The sequence below is a fragment of the Crinia signifera genome, chromosome 4 (assembly GCF_055691185.1).
Source record: "Crinia signifera chromosome 4, ASM5569118v1, whole genome shotgun sequence".
Lineage (NCBI taxonomy): Eukaryota > Metazoa > Chordata > Amphibia > Anura > Myobatrachidae > Crinia > Crinia signifera.
In genome coordinates, this window is record NC_139220.1 from 223,941,368 (window position 1) to 223,963,741 (window position 22,374).

Here is a 22,374-nt window from a genome sequence, read left to right on the forward strand (position 1 = left end):
GGGTGCTTTTTCTCCTTCATACCTTATGAAAATGAAAAATTTTGAGCCAGAACTGCATTTTTGTGTAAAAAAATGTAATTTTTCATTTGCACAGCCCAGTTGTATCAAAATTGGTGAAACCCCTGGGGGTTTGAAATGTACACTATACCCCTAGATGAATTCCCTGAGGGGTGTAGTTTGCAAAATGGGGTCACTTGTGGGGGGAGTTCCACTGTATTGGTGCTTTGGGGGTCTTGCTAATGCGACATAGCACCCACCAACATTCCACCAGAATCTGTGCTGCAAAATCCAAATATCACTCCTTCCCTTCTGAGTCCTGCCATTTTTTGGTCACACATGAGGCATTGCCGTACTCGGGAGAAATTGGGGCACAGATTTTGGGGTGCTTTGTCTCCTTCATTCCTTGTGAAAATGAAAACTTTTGAGCCAGAACTGCATTTTTGTGTAAAAAATGTAATTTTTCATTTTCACTGCCCAGTTGTACCACAATTGGTGAAACCCCTGGGGGTTTGAAATGTACACTATACCCCTAGATGAATTCCCTGAGGGGTGTAGTTTGCAAAATGGGGTCACTTGTGGGGGGGGTTCCTAACTTTTAGCATCTTATGGTGCCTAGAAACCTACATGGTGCCTAAAAAATAATCTCATAAAAAGGAGGCTCCAAAATCAAGTAGGTGCTCCTTCTATTATGAAGCCTGTGGTTTGGTCAACGTGCACACTAGGGCCACATATAGGATATTTATGAAAACAAAAGAATTGGGGGAATCAATTTTTAGTCACATTTCTCTAGTAAAATCTACTGTGTTCCTTAGAAAAATGTATTAAAATTGAAAATCTGCAAAAAAAATGAAATTTTGAAATTTCACCTACACTTTGTTTTAATTCCTGTGAAACACCTAAAGGGTTAACAAACTTCCAAAATGCTGTTTTGAATACTGTGAGGGGTGCAGTTTTTGAAATGGCATCATTTATGGGGGTGTCTCACATACAAGTCCCTCAAAGTCACATCAGAACTGAACTGGTCCCAAAAAAAATCAGTGTTTGACATTTTCTTGAAAATTTGAGAATTTGCTATTCATATTTTAAGCCTCCTAGTGTCCCAAAAAATTAAAAGGAGGTTGAAATAATGATGGAAACATAAAGTAGACATATGGTCTATGTTAGTTATTAACTATTTTGAGTGGTATGATTATTTGTCTCACAAGCAGAAAATTTAACATTTTGAAAATTGCTAAATTTTCCATTTTTTTACGACATTTGGTATTTTTCACAAAAAAACACAGACTGGGGATTTCGGGAGACGCAGCAGCAGCGTCTCCTGAGCCTACACAGTCCAGCTCCGGGGGACCCCTACGCATTGCCAGGCTTAAGACACTGGGGCACTGCCCCCAGACACCACACAGGAGTCCCAGCACGGTGGAATTGAAGGTACTGGGCACGGGGGGCGTGGCCTGACGGCGCTGTGAACCAGACAGCAGCCCAACACCCGATACTCTCACTGGGCCCCTTCTTTGAAGGATAGTTGGCACCTGCACCCACCAGCCAGACCTGCACAATACCAGGCCCCTCACCTAGTACAAAGTCTGGCACACTATCCATCCACATATACAGTACAGCTTGACCAAGGTAACAGGAGCCCCACCTGGTGGTCATATGTTTCAGTGCAAGCCTATTAAACACAGGGGTAGCCCCTTACCTGAGCTGCCCAGTAACCTAGGTCTACATATGCGTCCATAGACCCTCTGCCTTTCTTCTCCTGCCGTCCCGCTTCCTCAAGAGATGTCGTAAACAACTCAGCCTCAGTGGAAACACCAGCATCTACAATACATTAATTGTCATAATCCTATTCCCAGAAGAGGGAACTCTACTATGCCTCCCAAACGCAGTAAGCAGCCTAAACCGATCTCACAGATACCTTTCTTCAAAGCCTCTCCTCACAACCCCCGTCCTAAGACTACAGACAATACGGCTGTTACTATGGACTCTATGCCCCCTGAGCCGAGTACAGGGACGCCACCTGTGGCGACTGCCAGCCCACCTGCAGACCCCATTGGAGATACGGACGCTCTCACTGTGGGCACCCTGAAACTCCCTATTTACACGTTTCAAGGATGACGTTACAGCAGAAATCCGAGCAGCGGTGCAAAACTGCCAACGCTCTGTTGACGAGCTGGGGGGCCGCACCAACCATCTAGAGACCAAGATGGAGGAGGTGGTCAGCTCCCATAATGGTCTCATAGTCTCCCATGATGCGCTTGAAGCTGAGGTGAGAATGTTGCGAGATAAGGTGGCAGATATTGAGGACAGATCTCGTCGCAGTAACCTTAAGCTACGGGGTGTCCCGGAGAAGGTGTCAAATAGCAGCCTGCACGACTACGCTGTAGACCTGTTTAAAAAACTACTTCCTCATGCTTCGTCAGCGGACCTCATTATAGATCGAATACACAGGCTGCCCAAGGCCAGAGCGGCCCCCGAAGGTGCTCCCAGAGATGTGCTGATGAAGTTGCACTACTATCACATCAAGGAGGCTATTTTGAAAGCTGCCAGACCGTCCGCAGAATCTTCAGCCATCCTCAGTGATCTACAGATCTTCGGTGATCTATCTACAGCTACTCTGATCCGACGACGCTCATTCCAACAAGTCACCTCGGCCCTCAGGAGAGCAGCTATCCTATATCGCTGGGGGTTCCCCACCAAACTGCTGGTTTCGTATCAAGGCTCCACTGTTGCTATTTCCGATGCGGAGGAGGGACTAAAGCTCCTGTCTTCCTGGAACATCCTTAGTGCTCCGCCCGGTCCTTCGTCCACCCCTCGACTTCAGCAGGACTGGTCTGTGGTTGGATGAGGACGGGTAAGATGAACTCTGAATGCTTTTACATATGTTTGTCTTTGTTCGGTTCTCCAACGGCCCCAGGCATGTCAAAGTACACCGTTAGATTGTTTTAAGTACATAACCTACCACATGCAGGCCGGAAGGTGGACAAGGATTGGTCAAGGACTAGACCAGACGTTTTCACTAGTTAAATAAGTATATGGTTTATTACATAAGAAGTTGATGTTGCTGTTTTCTACTCTTATGTTTTTGGAGTTTAATTTGTTCTGTTTTGAGGCATACGGAGAAACTCCCCTCGGGGCTTCTTAGATATGACATCATCGCATAGAGAGATGTAGCTCCCCTATTGTGCATTCTATAGTGACCTCCACTAATTACAATCCTTTTCTCAATACAATATTATACAAACTAGGAGTAACAAGATTCATCTCGGCTACTCGGGGAGATCTACACTATAGCCCACCTGGGGGGACGGTAGGAGAATAGCCACTACCCCCCCCCCCCCCTACAATTGTACCCAACCGCCTAGCTAGGATGGTTGGTTTTGGTCCCAAGTGGGATCACTCCCCTTGTTACACCCCTATGTTGTTCCCAAATGTGTCTTTTTGTGTTTTTGGTTTATGCAACTCATACGCCCTACATGTGTCAGGTAGATACTGTATTAGTATTTCTAAACGTTGTGTTTATCTCCCTTCAGGGATAGACTATGGTTAAGGTACTTTCTATTAATGCTAAGGGGTTGAACTCCCCTCAAAAATGGAAATTAGCCCTAAATTACTTCCACAAACAGGGGGCACAGATAGTCGCCATTCAAGAAACGCACTTCCAGAATCGTAACCCTCCCTTACTCACAGACCATAGATACCCCCATTGCTATACGGCCAACGGCCCAAGTAAGAAAGCAGGAGTAGCTCTTCTTATTGCTCAACAGTGTCCCTTTATTCTGACCTCACAATACGCCGACCCTGAGGGAAGGTATCTAATATTGACGGGCCTGTTGGAGAACACCGAGATTACACTCGCCTCATGTTATGCCCCCAACACCAAACAAGTACCCTTCTGTAAAAAGTTCCTTAGAATTCTGCATGAACGTACTAAAGGGGCCCTCCTATTGCTGGGTGATTTTAACATGGTTTTAGATCCCATTATCGATAGATCGAGACCACTTAGGACTACATGCCCGAATAGGCAACAGGACTTTTCTGCACGATTCAGACAATTATTGGCAGAGTATGAGCTGTTCGATGTGTGGCGGTCTAAACACCCTTCGGTGCGAGACTACACCTTTTATTCACACGTCCATAGCTCGTACTCAAGAATTGACATGGCTCTTGCTGATAGGTGGACACTTCCCTCCATTTGTAAAATTAATATACTGCCAATCAGCTGGTCAGACCACTCCCCCCTAGCTCTAGTGTGGAAAATAGGAAAACGTACAATCACGCCTGGTCGGTGGAGAATGAACACCCATATGTTAGTCAAACCAGAGGTCCAACAGGCCATACAAAACTCCTTGGACCTATATCTTGACACCAACAGGCCACAAGACACATCCATATTTGTACACTGGTGTGCATTAAAAGCAGTAGTGAGGGGAAAGTCCATACAAATAGCCGCTAAGATTAAAAGAGAGCTCAAACAGCGCTATGCTGCAGCTGAAATGGAAGCAGCCAAATTAGAAACGGCCCACAAGGCAGATCCTACAAATAAATCTTTATTCAGCAAACTCCTTGCAGCTAGGGAAAGGGTTAATACCTTCTCGCTGGCAGAGGTCCAGTATAATTTACAGCGTCTCAACCAAAGGTACTATACCCTTGGTAACAGAGCTGGGCGTCTGCTAGCCCGAAAACTTCGCGGCCGTAGAGCTAAAGAACGTATCCATGCGATACACACATCCAGAGGTGCAAAAGTTACAGACCCCACAGAGATTGCCAATGCGTTTGCTGAATATTATTCACGACTATACAATCTGAAAAATGATCCTGACACCCCACAACCGTCTCAGGCGGACATTAATGACTTTTTGGGTGGGCTTTCCCTCCCATCTCTAAACCATGCAACTTGTGAAGCACTTAATACCCCTTGGACAATTGAAGAGGTTGAAACCGCCATTGACGCTCTTCCATTAGATAAAGCACCCGGCCCTGATGGATTCCCTTCTAACTTTTATAGGAAATTTAAAAACACATTAGCCCCAACCTTGACATCAGTTTTTAACGAAGCGTCCAATTCCACCAACTTCCCCAAAGAAATGTTGGAGGCTCGTATTGTCACCATCCCCAAACCAGGTAAGGCCCCCACAGCCGTACAAAACTATAGACCCATCGCACTTCTAAACGTAGATGTTAAATTATTTGCTAAGTTGATTGCCAACCGAATCTCCCCCCTTTTGCCCGGCCTGGTCAATCCAGATCAGGTGGGATTCGTGCTAGGCAGGCAAGCGTCAGACAATACGCGCAGAGTAATAGACATCATGGAATTCTGCCAGAGGCAAAAACAGGCGCTACTAGTCTTATCATTAGATGCGGAAAAAGCATTTGATAGACTACACTGGGACTATCTACAGACTACCCTGCGGCATTTTGGCTTTGCGGGTAGGATACTCCAATCCATATTTGCTTTATACTCCTTCCCATCGGCGAGGGTGTTCTCCAACGGCTGTCAATCGACTCAATTTGACATAACGAACGGCACCCGACAGGGATGCCCTCTCTCTCCCTTGATCTTCGCCTTGGCCATTGAGCCACTAGCTGAATGTATTAGAACGCAGAATGCAATTCTTGGACCTGTTATAGGAGGAACCCCCCATAAAATTAGTTTGTTCGCTGACGACGTGCTGCTGTGCCTCCTCGACCCAGAGACATCTCTCCCCCACCTGCACAACATCCTTGACAATTACTCAAAGATATCATTTTACAAGCTTAATACCTCTAAGACTGAGGCCCTCCCTATTGGTATACATGAAACGGTAGTCAATCGCTTGAAAGACAAGTATAAATACACATGGAAATCCAACGCCATTAAATATTTGGGTATTAACCTGGCTAAAGATAATAACATTCTGGACCTTAACTATAACCCGCTACTGCGGGCTTTCGAAACACTCACGAAAGAATGGATGATGAATGAGGTGTCCTGGGTGGGACGCATAGCAGCTGCAAAAATGGTGCTCTTACCCAAGTTAATGTACCTCTTCCGAACTATCCCCCGGTCCCTCCCCTCAGTGCTCTGTAAAAAATTTAATAGAATACTCTCAGCGTATATATGGAAGGGAGCGAAACCCAAAATAGCAAAAAAGATTCTGGCCTTCGCTAAAAATGAGGGGGGCCTTGCTTACCCTGATCTAGAGAAGTACCACTCGGCATGCATTCTTAATCAAATAAGGGACTGGCTCACAGGGGACACAGCGAAACCCTGGGTGTTGATCGAAAGAGCTATATTGACCCCACTTGACCTTGCTGACCTGCTTAGATTGCCACCATCTGCTATTGCATCCAAGCTTGCAAAGTGTAAAGCCATCCATTCCACCCTAACAACATGGCATAGATTGGTCGCCTCCAGAGACGATATTCTATTGCCCTCTCCACAACTGTCCCTACGCTCTATTGCAGCCCTAATCCCAGACCTGAATATAGACACTTGGTCTGAGTTGGGTCTGCTGACGTTGCAAGACGTCCTGTCAGATGGAATCGTGGTCCCATTCTCACACCTCCAGCTGCGATTCCACGTCCCAAAGCAGGACTTCTACAAATACCTCCAAATCAGGCATTGGCTTCATGATTACATTCCCAAACCCCCTGCCCACCTTGCCATACCGAAAATAATACTCTCCCTTTTGGAGTCTCGGTCCACAAAAGGAGGTATATCCCGCTGGTACCAATGCCTGATCACGGAAAAGCTGGGAAATAAATTCCCTTCGCAAGTTAAATGGGAGACAGACTTACCAAACACATTTTCAGATGAAATATGGAAATCCATTTTTCACTCATGTTTTAAAGTATCAAAGTGTGTAAACCACGCAGAAATGTACTATAAACTAGTACATAGAGCGTACCTCACCCCGGCCCGGCTAAACAAGTTCTGGCCTAGTGTCTCTTCACAATGCTGGAGGAGATGTGGAATGGTGGGCAATATCCTACACGTGTTTTGGTCCTGCCCAGTTCTCCGTCCACTATGGAAAGAGATCGCATACCTCATTACCTCGGTACTGGGTCGGGACATACAGTTAGACCCTCTTCTTGCCCTATTTCATTATCGCCCGGGTGCTCTGTCGGATAACGAGAGATACCTTATAGGCCACATTCTGATAGCCGCTAAAGCATCTATAGCCCAACTCTGGAAGTCACCCGACATTCCTAACATACAAATGATCGAAAATAAGGTCCATAAACATTATCTATTTGAGACAGCAGATGTGAAATACTCCCCCATACCAACATCTATACACATGAAATGGTTTGGCTGGAGCACCTACAGGGAGAGATCGGGCCGCCCCCACTTATCCTCCAGCACCAACCCTATCGATCTATCTGTACTACACTCCCCGACCCCCCCCTGAGGCCTGTAAATGTTAAAATTCATACCTAATATCTAACCTTAACTCTGTGAATTTGAATGTATGTTTATACAACCCTGTACCTGACATATATATGTTCATTACCTGTATCAAAAATGTTTGCATAACCCTGTACCTTTCCACCCTTGCTTTTTTCCTGTGTTTGTTTTCCCCTTCATACCCATGTATTTCAAAAATTTGAATAAAAATCGAATATTAAAAAAAAAAAAAAAAAACAGACTGTATCCACCCAAATTTACCACTAATTTGAAGTACAATGTGTCATGAGAAAACAATCTCAAAATCACTGGGATAAGTAAAAGCAAAAAAAAGTTATCCCCACTTAAGTGATACATGTCAGATTTGAAAAAAAGGGCTCTGTCAGGAAGGCAAAAACGGGCTGCGGCGGGAAGGGGTTAAAATTGTCTTTCTGTTATATGACCATTCAGTGAAGTTCTAAATGAACAAAGGTTGACCATTTGATATGGCCTTTTCTCCTTATATTTAGGTACAGTGGTTTTCTGGTCACAGTAGAGGCATCTAATGGGTAAGCAGAGCTTAAGGTGCCCATATACTTGACCAATTTGGGACGATTTGGCCAGATACAGATGGATCCAGGAATAGGCCCAAATCGGATGTGTTTGACACCTCATCCAACCCGATGTGCGGTCCTGTGCACATTGGGTTGGACCTTACAGATTGAAACTGCTGCAGGTTCAATCTGTCAGATCGGATCCATCAGCGGCACATCGCGGGTGCTGGTTAGCACCCATGATGTGTTGGGCTGATCCGTAGGTGTGTGCCAGAGGTGAAGCACCGCTGTCACACACCTATGTGCAGCAGCGGGGTCCAGGCAGTGGTAATCTGGGCAGGGGCAGCTGGGAGCTTGTAACTCTATTTGCATGGCGCGCTGCTGAATTTGAAAACCTTTTGAAAAGACTGGCCGGACCTGAATCTCTCAGCCAATCTGTGTCCGTCCAGTCCTTTCAAAATGTTTTCAATTTCAGCAGTACTACCCGCTCGGCAAATAGCTATACAAGATCCCAGCTGCTGCTACCGGGATGCCATTGCCCTGACCCCGCTGCCTGCCCTCCGCCGCCGCAACTACCCGGGAGTAAATACATTGCATGTGATTTATTGCACGTAAAAATGGCACATCAAGTGCCAAATTGCAAGCGAGCCTCCCGGGGAGCTGCTGGGGGTCTTTCAAGGGCAAACTGGTCTGACTTGTCCTTAGGACAAGTTGGACTAGTGTATGTGGGGACCTTTACAGTCACAAGCATGCAGTATGTCACTTTGTCAGATCACTCAGTATTGTCATTGGTTTGTAGTGAATAGGTGGCTGCATTCCTATGTGTACTAGTTCAACCAACAAGGCAGATGCCTCCAGTGTGGCAGGTATGGTAATGGAAACAAGAATTCTGGGTACTCTTTACCTAGAAGGGCGCCCACGATTTTGATCGTGGGCATCGTTAGTAAAAAATCGCGTTGAATGCACTAAATAATCGGGTGCGATGCGACCGACGCGATGCCCGCGATTTCCCATAGGGAACAATGTTAAATGTCCCAATTGACCCGATTTTCCTGTTCAATGTCTCAATTGACCCGATTTTTCCATAGGAAACAATGTTAAATGGCCCACAGAGGACAAATAGGCACCCTGAAGTGTGAAATGGCCTCCACAATTGTTAACGCCACCCCACGATCAACGTCAACCCGAAGCGTGGCGAGCGCAGCGAGCCCGCGTCCTACGACCTTTTCATACCCCCACTATCCACGTCAGCGTGGAGTTGAGAATAGAAAGTTTGGCGAGCGCAGCGAGCCACCGAGCCCGAAGCGTGGCGAGCGCACGCGGACAGCTGTGAAGCCCGCGAGGGGACGCGGATACCTGTGAAGGTATCCGCGTCCCCACGCGGGGCTTGCTGCGCTCGCCACGCTTCGGGCTCGGTGGCTCGCTGCGCTCGCCACACTTTCTATTCTCAACTCCACGCCGACGTGGATAGTGGGGGTATGAAAAGGTCGTAGGACGCGTACTGCCGCCCCTCGCGGGCTCGCTGCGCTCGCCACGCTTCGGGTTGACGTTGATCGTGGGGTGGCGTTAACAATTGTGGGGCCATTTCACACTTCAGGGTGCCTATTTGGCCTCTGTGGCCCATTTAACATTGTTTCCTATGGAAAAATCGGGTCAATTGAGACATTGAACAGGAAAATCGGGTCAATTGGGACATTTAACATTGTTCCCTATGGGAAATCGTGGGCATCGCGTCGGTCGCATCGCACCCGATTTTTTTTTAGTGCATTCAATGCCCGCGATGGGCGCCCTTCTAGGTAAAGAGTACCGAATTCTGTGTAAAATTTACAATACATAGAAAATAAACCAGTATATCTGGAATATTTAAATAGACCATTATAATTTTTTTACCTGTTCATTCAGAAAGCTGCATGTGTTCCAGTGCAAGGTAGAATCTTAAGATTCTTGTCAATTGGAAATATTTTCCTATGGCCATGCCTGTCCATATTTGGTATATGCCTCTCCATATTTGGAACTTTAGCTAGACAGCAGCCCATGACAGGACCTTTTATAGCGATTCCAACAAGTTGGGGAACTCTGTTCTCTCTCCCTTCCTTTTGAACACCTTTTCACTGCTGGTCTGCTTTGCATGACAGTAATGATTGGGACCCCCAGATGTGTCTTCAAGTATAAATGAAGATCAACCACAGCACTGCGTTATGTTTCTCAGCGTTGAATGGGGAAAATACATTTTTTTAGATTCCAGGAGAAGGGACACTGTATTAAATGTTCCTGTAGAAACGCGTACACTAAGCCCTGCAGTCCGGTCACCGCCAGCAAACCAGGAGCACCACTGGGACCGACAGTCTCTGGCAGCTTCAGTCCAATACCCTTTGGCTAAAGGATAACTATCCATACTGTCCGGAGTGCATCTCTGGTAAAGAAAGGGACTACAACTTTTACCTTAAAAGGTTTTTACCATCACAGCCATTGGAAGATCAATGTTACATTGCGAGACTGGTAACTATGAGCATTTTTGCCTCAATTAGTTAATTAAGGATCATATGAGATCTGAATACCTGCGTCCAACTAAGCTATTTTTTAAGCCTCATAATATTTTTATACTAAAGGTGACAGTCTTTATTTTATGTTATGTGTTTATATTTGTCTTGTATGGTCTGTTTAAGTATATTGATGAAGTGCGCTTCAAATTGTTAATTATGTTTTTTATGAATTAAGTTTTTAATAAATTTATTATATGTATTCAGAATATTTCAAATATTGAATTATTACACTGAATACAGCTGTACTAGTGACTTTTGTCACTAGTACTCCATTTCCCATGCGTAAAGGTATTTTATATTGAAAAGGGTAGAATATAGGTAACAAAGGAGGGACTCCCCATTTGGATTGGCAGATGAGTAACGTCTAGCAAGGAAGATTAGCCATGCAGCTGCATACAGAATGGATTGTAGTGGTGAGTCTTTTTTTGGCAAGACCAGTAATAATACTATTGCAATAATCAATGCTGGAGATGAGAGCATTGGACTATAGCTTTTGCAGATTTTTGTATAAGGTTGGGTTGTATTTTGGATCCATTTTTTTAGATGAATGTAACATGATTTTGAGACTGATTGAATGTGGGGAGCAAAGGACAGTTCAGAGAGAAGGATGACCCCTTAGCAGCGAGTTTGTGCAGTAGAAATGGTTGTTGAGTTCTTTAAATGATACAGATCATGATGCAACTATTATTTATCGGTGGAAATATAATGAAATTTGTTTTGGAAATATTATGTTTGTTTGAGGTAATGAGATGACCTCAAGGATTAAATGGCAGAACACTAACACAGATAGTGACAAATCTGGGGTCGATGGGTAGATTTGAATAGTTTCTGCATACATATTCTGCTGAAATCAAAAAGAGCTGATTAGTTTGCTAAGAGATGTGGTACAGATTGGGAAAGGCAGAGGATTTAAGACTGAGCCATGTGGTACGCCAAATGTAGGGAAGGACAAGGAGGTGACTTCAGAGAAGTGTACACTGAAAGAGCAATTGGTTGGTACCGTATGATGAGAACACAGGAAGGGCTGTGTTCTTTAAACCTAGTGATTGTATTAGAAGACGGTGGTCAACGGTGTAAATAGTGATGTAGAAGAATAAGTAATGGCCTTTAAACTTTGCAGTGACCAGATTATTTACTAGTTTAGTCAGCGCTTTCTCTGTGGAGTGTTTGGAAGGAAAGCTGGACTGAATTGGGCCAAATTACTAATGTTAGTTACAATATGGTAGCTAATTGTAGGCAAGTCTCAAGTAGTTTGTAAGGGCATGGGAACTTGGACGATAATATAAGAGGGTAACTTTTTGTTTTAAAACAGGGATGGGGAACCTTCGGCCCACCAGTTGTTGAACTACACATCCCAGTTTTGCTATTTGGCCATGCTAGTGACACCTGAGACCCCCTCTGAACATGCAGTCATTGACTATATAGTCAGATTGGACTGCATGTTCAGATGATCGGGGTTACTAACTACAGAAGCGTGCATCGTTAACAATATAATGGGTACACACTGAACGATATGCACAACATCGTTAATTATATAATTGTCATGAATAGCATTCATACAAATCGGATAGTGTGTACCCAGCTTTACACCCATTTATTTATTTATTTTTGAATGTTATTTTTATTAGTTTTTTTTTCAATAAAGTACAATAATATATCAAGTCAAATCATTTCAACTCGTCTTTTTACATGCATGTTATTGCACGATCAACGTGCACATTTAAATCTGGTATTCAGGTATCAACATGAACGAAAAAGAATACAACCATAAACAACATCATTAATGGAGAGGGTGTGTTCCGGAGACATTCTGAGGAGGTGGGCTAACGTTAGTCAGGGTTTTGTAACCACGGGTCTAAATGGAACACTTCAGAGAAATGAAGGGGGGAGGAGGGGAGAAACGTTAACATAGAGACCAACCTCAAACAGATTCTTCTGAGGTAACTTTGTCACAATGGTGGGGGTTGATCTCTGATGTTATTCTAAGTTACCATATGTGTTGAAACCCATCATATCGTGTGTATAAACCACCCGGAACCACTTTTTACATTGATGTCATAACTAGTAACATTCCTTCTATCAGATATATTCTGTTTAACATATACATAACGATAGTCTAATAATTTATGTTGCAGACATCATTTAAACCAAGACAATTAAACCGTGGGACATGTAGACACTAAGGAATAAACACATTGGAGAAGAAGAATAGGGGTTAAGGATTGAGGCAAGGAGATTGGGGAAAGGAGGGGGGTACCAGAGAATCCTAAAGGGTGGAGTAATATAGCATTGGAAGTTCTTCGCAGAACGAGTTTTCCTAGATATGTCAGAGTCTTAGACTTAACCTTCGTGGGGTTTAGCATGTTGCCAAACCTGCTATGATAACAGTTTATCGATCTGATTTTGGATGTCAGGTTCTAAAGTGGCAATGAAAGGTCCCCATTTTTTAAAAAAAGGAAGGAGTATTCCTGGCATGGTTAGCAAGCCTAGACTTTCTATCAAAGTACATAAGTTGTAACAGTTTGCAGTGCACCTCGTTAATCGTCGGGGAAGATTTGGATATCCAATGAGCGAGTATTGTTTTTTTTTTGCAACAGTCATTATCACCGTTAGTAATTTTATAGAATTTATAGGGGTTTTTCCTAGGTTCCAATTGCCAAAATTTAGCAATAGGCAGGACACAGGGTCCAAGTCCACCTTTATCCCAAATGTGACATTGATGTAGTTGATAAGTTTATTCCAAAACTTTTTTACATAGCCACACTCCCAGAAGCAGTGGAAGTATGACGCAGATGTGATGTTGCATTTGGGGCAGTGGCCCGTATTTGAATCGGCAAAATGTGCATATATGGCTGGTGAGATGTAGGCCATGTGTATGGTGCAGAAGTATGTCTCCTGTAAATAAGCTGAGCTTAATGTTTTCATAGATGATTCATAGTTCTTGCTTATGGATTGTGGGGAAGGGAGTGAGGGTATAGAACGTGTCCATTGTGTAGAGTTTACCCCATCTATCATTCGTAGTCTGGTCTTTCAACATATTATAAAGTGAACCAATACGGTATTTAGTTTTTACACATGTGGCCAATAAAGTGTGTAGTGAGTCGGGACTTCTGGAGTTTGGTGCTGTTGGTGGGATTTCACGTAAGGAATTTACATAATGCCTGAGTTGTAGGTACATGAAGAATTGTTTGTGTGGTATATTGTACATAGTTTGGAGTTGGCTAAAGGATAGGATATGTCCTTCTGGGTCAAAAACTTTAGATGAATCAGAAATGCCTATGTCGTGCCAGTGCTTGAACGCTACATTTACACCCTTTTATTTTTAATTCGGAACAATGCAAAGAATGCAAGTCCTCTGCGGATGGAGGATTTTAAGGGATTAAAAAAAAACCAACCAATCTAGTGAGCATACAGATGCAGGACTGTTTATACCTCTTTAAACAATTGATGGTGTCCCCGTCCCCCCACAAAGAAAAATAGTAGCAAGTTTACATAAGCAGTAGAACATTTCCTTTTATGTGGGACCTTTCCCAGCCAGCGTGTACACACAGAAATACACAAGATTGTATCTGTCATTTGGGCAGATGCCAACTTGGCAAATTCTGCCTGGAAAAGAGACAAAATCCTTATCTTGGGGCTGCTTGGAATACTTTTCACAAAACCTATATATAATTCAGGAGCAGAAAAGGGAATATAGACTAACACTTTATATAACAAAAGTTCCTGAAATAAATATAGATTTTGAAAGGGAAGTGTACAAGAAATGTCCCCATTTCTTGAGTTTTCCTGACACCTGCACAGCTGCCCTTTCCTGTAAGCTTAGACATCAGGCACACCTTCAGCTCACACCGACATTAGTGCAAGCAGGTGACACGTAGGCTGCTCACTGTGTGCTAAACAGGTGGAGCGAGAAAACACATCTACTAAACATCCACCTTTTAGATTACAGTGCAGCTGGGATTCTCCTTCCCTGGTCCATAGTGGAGGTGAGTTGTACCGTTTACTATATTATATGAAGTACTATACTGCCGCATTTCTCAGTACCTACATACCACGCACTGTGTCTCCTAAAGCACCTAAATCCAGATTCAGGTCATATTCTGATCTAATCCTGGGTCTGTCACAGAGATGTGTATTCTCTAGTTTTTTCTTCTTTCTGTGTTTTTGATCTCCCTGATCTGTGCAGGGCTGGGAATATGATATTTGTACAGAATGATTTGCCTCAGTGCACTCTGCAAACAGATACACTACATGGAGGCTCTTTACATAGTAAACGCTGACCTTCTACAAGTTAAATCCTGCTATCCAGTAACACATGTAACCATAACATTACTTTATCGTGTGTAATGGGTGCCATCACCTGTGTGAGATAACACCAGGTAAACTGTACATTATATCATGTAGGGGACCTCCACATTAGACATTAATATAAAAAAAACAAATGAATGCGAGGAAAGTCCATATAATATAATTTACCATTATTAGTACTTTATTTGGGGTTCCACGCACTATGGAACAGAGGCTGTATGTGGCACCATTGGCACCTCACTGCTTACTACTGCAGTGGACATCAGGCACAGAGGCTTTAAAAGGACTTGTGAACAAAGCACTATGTTATTGGTAAGGGGAGTTATCTTTAAAGCGGCAAAAGCTCTTTAATGAACCCCCCAAAAGAAACGCAATAAATGGAGAATGTATTTTGATATTGTGCTGTTCACGCCATGTTTATTCCAGTCTCTTTTCCAATTACATTAACCTAGGTGGTTTTGGCATTCTGCCCCAACCTAACGATACTGGAGCAGTAGTAGGATGAATGGGGAAAACAGCGTTATGCAGCATGGGAAATGGTTCATGTCTGAAAGTATCTACATACTGTACTTGCGTGTGTGAACATAAAGGTTACTTCTTTTCAAAGACCTTGGTCTCATAATATGCAATGAAGCGGTGGTGGTAAAATGACTCAGTAGTGTGGGTGGGAATTGAATCATATAAACTGCTAACACCAGTAGTAAAATGAGTGATTTGGCACCTAAAATACATGCAAGACTCCACCTTTTTATGTGATTTGTCATTTAGCTCGGAAGATGTTTTTGCAAAACTGACATTTTTTCTGGATGAACGCAGATGATAAATACAGAGTGAAAACCTGAGCATACAAATAATAAATAAGGTATTGCAAGGCTGGAGCCTTGTCTAAAAAGAAAATTCCGCATAACCTAAACTGCTTTGTTCTTCAGAATAATATCACATTGTAAAGAGACCATCCATCTTAGTTGGTGAGTTCACCAGTGCCACAGTGCATTTGTTTCCAAGTTGTAGACATGCCTCACAGCACTGAGGTCATGGGTTTGATTCCCACCATGGCCGTAATTGTGTGGAGTTTGTATATTCTCCCCGCACTTGTGTGGGTTTCCTCTGGGTACTCTGGTTTTTTCCCACAGCCCAAAATATATACAGTTTATTTGGCTACCAACAACATTTAATGAATGTGTATACATGTGGTAGGGAATATATAAGCTCCACTGGGACAGGGACTGATATGTTAAAATATTCTCTGTGAAGCGGTGCAGAATACGTGTGCGCTATATAAATAACTGTTAATACATAATAAAAAATAAATGTATTCTATGTATGGCAATTTGCTATTGCCATCTTTAATTGTTTATTTTGCAAATAATGAATACTAAACTATAGCACATGAATTCTCTTCAGGTCTGCTGCATACAGTCCAGCCATTCTCCATTCTGTTTTCTTCTTTAATGTGGTTAATGGACTGTAAATAGTAATTTACCTGATCTTTGTAATCTATCAATGCTGTAAATGAGCAGCATACATATAATTTAGAGGCAGAGCAGCCTGTTTTGATGTCCTTTAATTTCAAAGCTATTTGGAAGACTTTCTAAGCTCCACTTTAAGAGTCTTAAGGCTACTTTTTAGTTGTTGTTTAACTCGTTTTGTAACTGTGAGTTAACCATTAACAATTTGTCACAGCCGCACTTTTCTCATGAATATATTCATCCCTACTGTGTTTGTGTACAGTCTGTGAAATTACTCCCAAAATGAATGGTGTATATGTCCTATTACTGAGGGTAGAAGTGCTCTCATTAAGTTACTATAATAATAATATAGCCATGCACTGGTCAGATCTATAATTATTTTATTTTTGCGTTATTTTTCACAATAGATAAGCAAAATCCTCTTTAGTAGTTGTGCATATTACGGAAGACAGGGACACTGTCGCTGGTCTACCAGCACAATAAGTTTATGTGATGTCACCACAACACCTTAATTAATATGCCTTTATTTTGATATGAGATCAAATAAATTTCCTTAGAGAGCGTGTGAGTGTTCTTGAGGGCAGGAAAGACAAGTGCTGATACCTACATGTGGAATCTTACCTCATTCTTTTTGTGTGATCCGTGCATTTTACATCTGTCTTCAACAAAACTTCCAAGTCATCCGCTGCACTTTACTGTGGCAGAATATGCTCAATCAAGTGGTTCAAATTTGGCCAGCGAAAGAGTGCGACTTGGACTGCCCTGCCGTTGCTGGTGTTTTAATGCTGCGGCAAAGGCAATTTGCATCCTTCGGTAGTAATTGAATTCCCCTTAGATTAAAAACCATTGAAGAACATGAACCATAAGGTTTATAAACCTTGCTGCATTATCAGTGAAAACACCCAGTGCAAACTAAACCCAAAGGTTTTTTGCTGCTGTTGGCAGTGGGAAGGAGATGTTGGAAGATGCCATCCAACAAGGCAATGTGTGGTACAGAAAAAGGAATGCAATCTCTCTTCTGGCAGTACTTTTTACCCATTTAGCAGATTTGGGATTAAACTATACTTAGCATCCACAAGTAGGTAAATAATATGGGCAGTCCATTTTCAGTGTCTTCTATTTGGGTTACTTTTTTTTTTTTTTTTATCATTCCAGTGTCAATTTGTGTCACTGTGGCCTGACACTCCTCTATCAACTCTGTGATGTCGCCACTTCAGTGGGATTTTTTTGTTGTTGTATGGTATACATGCAGTGTACATGTGGTATACATGTGAATGTATACATAGAATGGTATACATGTATACATAGAATGATAAACCATAACGTTTTCTAAACTGTAAAAGTAATTTCAATGATCTATTTTAGTGTTTACTTTTTTAATTTAATGTACACTTAGCGCTGTTTGTACTTTGTAAAAGCACCAAAATTTGAGCTTGCTTTACAGGGTGAAGCACATCGGCTACTTCACCCATGTACAATATAAGATCAGAAGTATTCAAATCTCCGACTGCCTGGCCTTCTAATATATTGCTATCGCTCAGGCAGGGTAAGATAGAATGATATCTCCTTAGCAAGTGATCTTCCACTGTGCATTATGTGCACTGCATATCTGCTGCCAAAGACCTTATTGCATTGGGATCTTCCACTTTCCCATACCTAGACTGTACAATCTGGTGTTGTAGGGACTTGTTTTGTAACCTGATTCAGGTTGGCTCGCTAGGCAACATACATTCTCTGCCTAGCGAGCCCCAAAACACTGCCCATACGAACGTGCCCCCCCGGTAATAAGTGAGTCTATACGGTCACGTGACATCAGCTGCCTGCCCCAAACAGGCATTACCCTGCCTGCTTCTACAGGGGAACACCCTGCATTTTCATGGCGATGCCCATAAAATGCTGGGCATTCCTCTCCTCGCCCCCGGCCCTCCCGCAGCACTCAGCCCTGTGAGTGTGTATCTCACCAAAGCCATTTGCTGCCGGGGTTTCCACATGCGCAGAAATGCGCAAACCCCGACCATTAGGGCTGGAGCCATATTCGGATCGCAATGAGCGATTTCCATTTAGCATCACCAAATAGAGAAACTGTAGCATGGCATGCTGGAATGTGTAGATCAACAATAGCTGTAGGGCCAAAGGTTCCCCATCCCTGGCATAGAGGGAGAATATAATAGTGTGGCGAGCGCAGTGATCTCTGAGGGGGCCATGGCACACTGAAGACAGTGTCCACGTCGACCTATGTGGACAGGAGCCAGAAAAACAGAAAAACGAATGCCGATATTTTCCTTGTGTTGACCTATTGGCAATCTAATGCATGTTGAACTTTTCCATGTGCTGACCTTCTGCCTGTCGACCAATAGTGGTCAAGTTATTGACTGTCAACCTAGTGAACCACACCCACACATACAGTCATATAAACTTCACATGATAGATGGAAAGTCAGCAAGCATTTACCATGCATGTATTTGCCCCGTCACATTACAAAATGGCTGAGCGAGCCCAAAGTTACTTGCTTTTTTTTTTCTCTGCTCCCATCTCCGAATCAGCCCCTGATTACATTAAGTGACTCTTCGGAGTCAGATCTGCAATCTAGAAATTTATGTTAAGAGGTTTACAATCCCTGTAATCTTCTTGCATATTATTATATTTTATCTACCTTTTGATCTATAAAAGCTTATCTTTTATACCTGTATTTAACAGAATGAACCTACTGTAGCTATATCCAGGTGAGGGATTACATCATGCTCATACACAGGGAACGCTGCTAAACATGACTTGTTTGGGTTACTTGAGGAGATTATACTCTCCTGCTCTATAAGCCACAGATAAATGGGTAGTGTGCGCGCACTGCTCAGAGCTCAGACTTTGGATTAAAAAATTTAAATATAACCTAGTTTGGTTTGTAGTTATTCAATAAGTTGTAACCAGGTTATTGATAACCTGGATACAGTTTTTATGGTTTTATCATAAATGCAATAAACCCATAATTTAACATTGGTTGGGGGGGAGGGAGGGGAATGTTGACCCATGAAATAAAAGAAACTGGTTGTGAGAAAAATATATTTTACCTATAACTATTCTGCAGGTTTTCTGGAAACTGTCCTGATTTAATTAGAATGTTCACCTTCAATGAAGGCAATACAGTACAGTTTCATGGGAATGAAGCCATTGTGTTATCGAGCTCAACATGGACAGCTACTCTGCCTAGCTTGCAAGAACAAGACTCTTCTCCAGCCTCTAAACTTTCATGCATTCCCTGAAAACTCACCTCTTCAGGCAAGCTTATTATATTCAGGACCCCCACACAAATTCCAGTAGCATTTATATCTAATTGCATCCCATCAGGACTGTCTTGTAATCTGATGGGACTGCCATGCTATGGAATTCTATCATCATGTACCCCTCCTATTAAAAACTTGTGAGCAGGGCCCTCCTACCTCCATGTCAGTTAGTATCTACCCAGTTTATTTAATCACTGTTGTCTCCAATTGTAAAGCGCAACGAAATATGCTGCACTATATAAGAAACTGTAAATAATAATAATTGTTGCAGGTTTTTACCTGCAAAAAGCGTTTAATCACCGGTGAAGATAGAGAATATTGTGCACAGCAGGTGACTACACCTCAGCATCAGCTCTTCTAGAAAATTGTTGACAAATGTTATTCCTTATATAAAATGTGCCAATTTTGGCAGCATAGAAAATACTGTATCTGATATGCTGCCTCTGTGGTACTAAGAGTATTTCCTTTTGTGCTTGAGATGAGAATGCTTTACTTGAGCCAATGAAAAGATTTGTTAACATTTTCTGTGTTTTTGTTTATTGCAGGTCACAACCACATTTCACAATGTTTGATGGGGACTATGACTACCTCATCAAGTTCCTAGCCCTGGGAGACTCCGGCGTTGGAAAAACCAGCTTCCTCTTCCAATATACAGATGGAAAATTCAATTCCAAGTTCATCACCACAGTAGGCATAGACTTCCGGGAAAAGAGAGTGGTGAGATTTATTAGTTCTTGTGTGTGCAAAACTTTGTCTTCATCCATGTAACGTCTCAGGATATTTTCCAGTTTTCCAACACTATGTGCATGGTTTATTAGGGGAGGGGGGCTTGTTCACTCTTGTAAAGCCCTTTTAACACTCCTTCCCCACCTGTATATCCAAAGCAAAACTTTTTCTGTCTCCTCCTTCCCTTCCATTACTATAAAACCTAGGTACACACTAGGTGATGTGTGTGCCCAACAAGATGGCTATCCAGCATCGGCAAGTGCATTCAACGTGCTGATGCCGCCAGTGACAGGGTGCTGGTGGCGGCATGGCCCTCGCTAGTAATGTCTTCCATCTGTGCTACAGTACGTGATGCTGGAGTGCACATAGTCAGCGACATAGCCAGTAAACACTAGACAATACACCCAATATTTCAGTCCAATCTGCTGGATTAGACAAATTATTGACCCGTATTCTGGTTCACTCGCAAAGGCAAATTCCTTCTCAAATTGACAAAACCATGTGCACTGCAGGGGGGCAGATGTAATATGTGCAGAGAGATTTAGATTTGGGTGAGTTATTTTGTTTCTGTGCAGGGAAAATACTGACTGTTTTTTATTTTTACACTGCAATATCAATCTCACTTTGAAGTAAAACCCCACCAAATCTAACTCTCTCTGCACAAGTAACCTCTTATCTGCAGTGCACATGGTTTTGTCCATTTGAGAAGGAATTTGCCTTTGTGAGTGAACCAGAATAAGGGCCATTGTCTAATGTCTACCCAGCTTTACACTGGCTGCTTGCCCATACAATGGAACCATAAAGAGCTGGTGTGTCTTCCCCAGCGACGCATTATTGTCCGCTGACTAGCTACAGCGAGCTGCCCTGCTGTCATTTACTGATCATTCCCTGGTATTACTGCAGTGTTTGCATTTATGTTTTTTCTCCTGTGAAAGCTTTCCGAATTGTATTTGTTTTTCTTTTATCAATAGGATATTCTGGGAGTCATTACTTATTGATTATAGATGGGTGATTAGTGGTGCCAGGCTCCTCCCCCTCTATACCCCACACCAGTTTTAGAAACATGCCAAGGAGGGACGGTCACGTCCTCTGGAGCTCCAAAGGGAACATTTCTTATTTTCTTTTTTCTTTTCTTTATTTTTTTTAAATCTAACTACAACAGCTTGACAGTGTTGACCCACTATCAGTCTGCATCAAGGGAGCTGCTGGGGGAATCCAGATCCACCCTGTGGGGTTTAGAGCCTGAATTCCAGGTTGAGGGAGAACTCTCCCTGGGGTCCTCACATCCAGCAGAGATGGAGCCACCAGCAGCGGGACTAAAGGTCAGCAGCGGTTAAGGCTTCCGGGGTTTCTTGTGTCTGTTCCTCTGTAATAGGGGAAGAAGAGGCACAGCTTGCTGCAGTCTCTATCCCCCTGCAGGCTACCAGCGGAGGCAAACAGCCACATTACAGAGGTGACGTAATCGCTGGCAATCCAGGTTGCACAAGGGATTGCCAGCGCATCGCAGCATGCCATTGTATGCTCCCACGCGAGCTGAGCGGGACGGAGCTTCCTTGTAGGAGCTTTGTACCATGAGGCAGCGGCGTTTTTAAAAGCCAACTGCAGCAGAACTGGCTGTCTACTCCCTTCTCAGCTGCAGACAACGTCTTATACACTGAAACAAATGTGACTATGGTCTGTACACTGCACTTTTTATTTATATATATATATATATATATATATATATATATATATATATATATATATATATATATATATTTGTATTACAAATCGAGATTGTTACAGCATTGGGGCTTGTGGCTGTGCTCCTCTCTCCCCATATAGAGTTATTTAAGTGTTCTTGTGTGTGTTGATACTGTCTGGTACAATGATTAGTAAAGTTTCTGTGCCCAAGTCTCAGAAATGCAAAGCTTGTTAGGCAAAGTTTACACAGACATCACAGGGTGTTTCACAATTTTGTGCAGTATGTGAGTGTAATTTCTCGTCACAGCGGCCCTCTGGATCTCATGACAGATGCCTGCATGGTTATCTGCATTAACTACGGTTGTGACTAATATCTATGCACAACTGAACCTGCATTAGCTTAGTCCTTAGCCAAGTCAGTTAAAGTTGCCATAAGTAAGACTCGAA

The 22,374-nt window shown here is 42.9% G+C and overlaps 1 protein-coding gene across 4 annotated transcripts in view; it reads left to right on the forward strand.

Moving 5' to 3' along the window:
- RAB27A (RAB27A, member RAS oncogene family) overlaps window positions 1-22,374 on the forward strand; it is a 117,435-nt gene that overhangs the window by 58,501 nt on the left and 36,560 nt on the right. For 3 of the 4 annotated variants that reach the window (XM_083183879.1, XM_083183876.1, XM_083183877.1), the window contains exon 3: window positions 20,064-20,235. In XM_083183879.1, the coding sequence (XP_083040005.1) occupies window positions 20,083-20,235 (153 nt within the window). In that variant the 5' untranslated portion in view covers window positions 20,064-20,082. Of the gene's footprint in view, window positions 1-15,539; window positions 15,634-20,063; window positions 20,236-22,374 lie in introns of all 4 variants that reach the window. The other variant, XM_083183878.1, reaches the window with a different exon arrangement.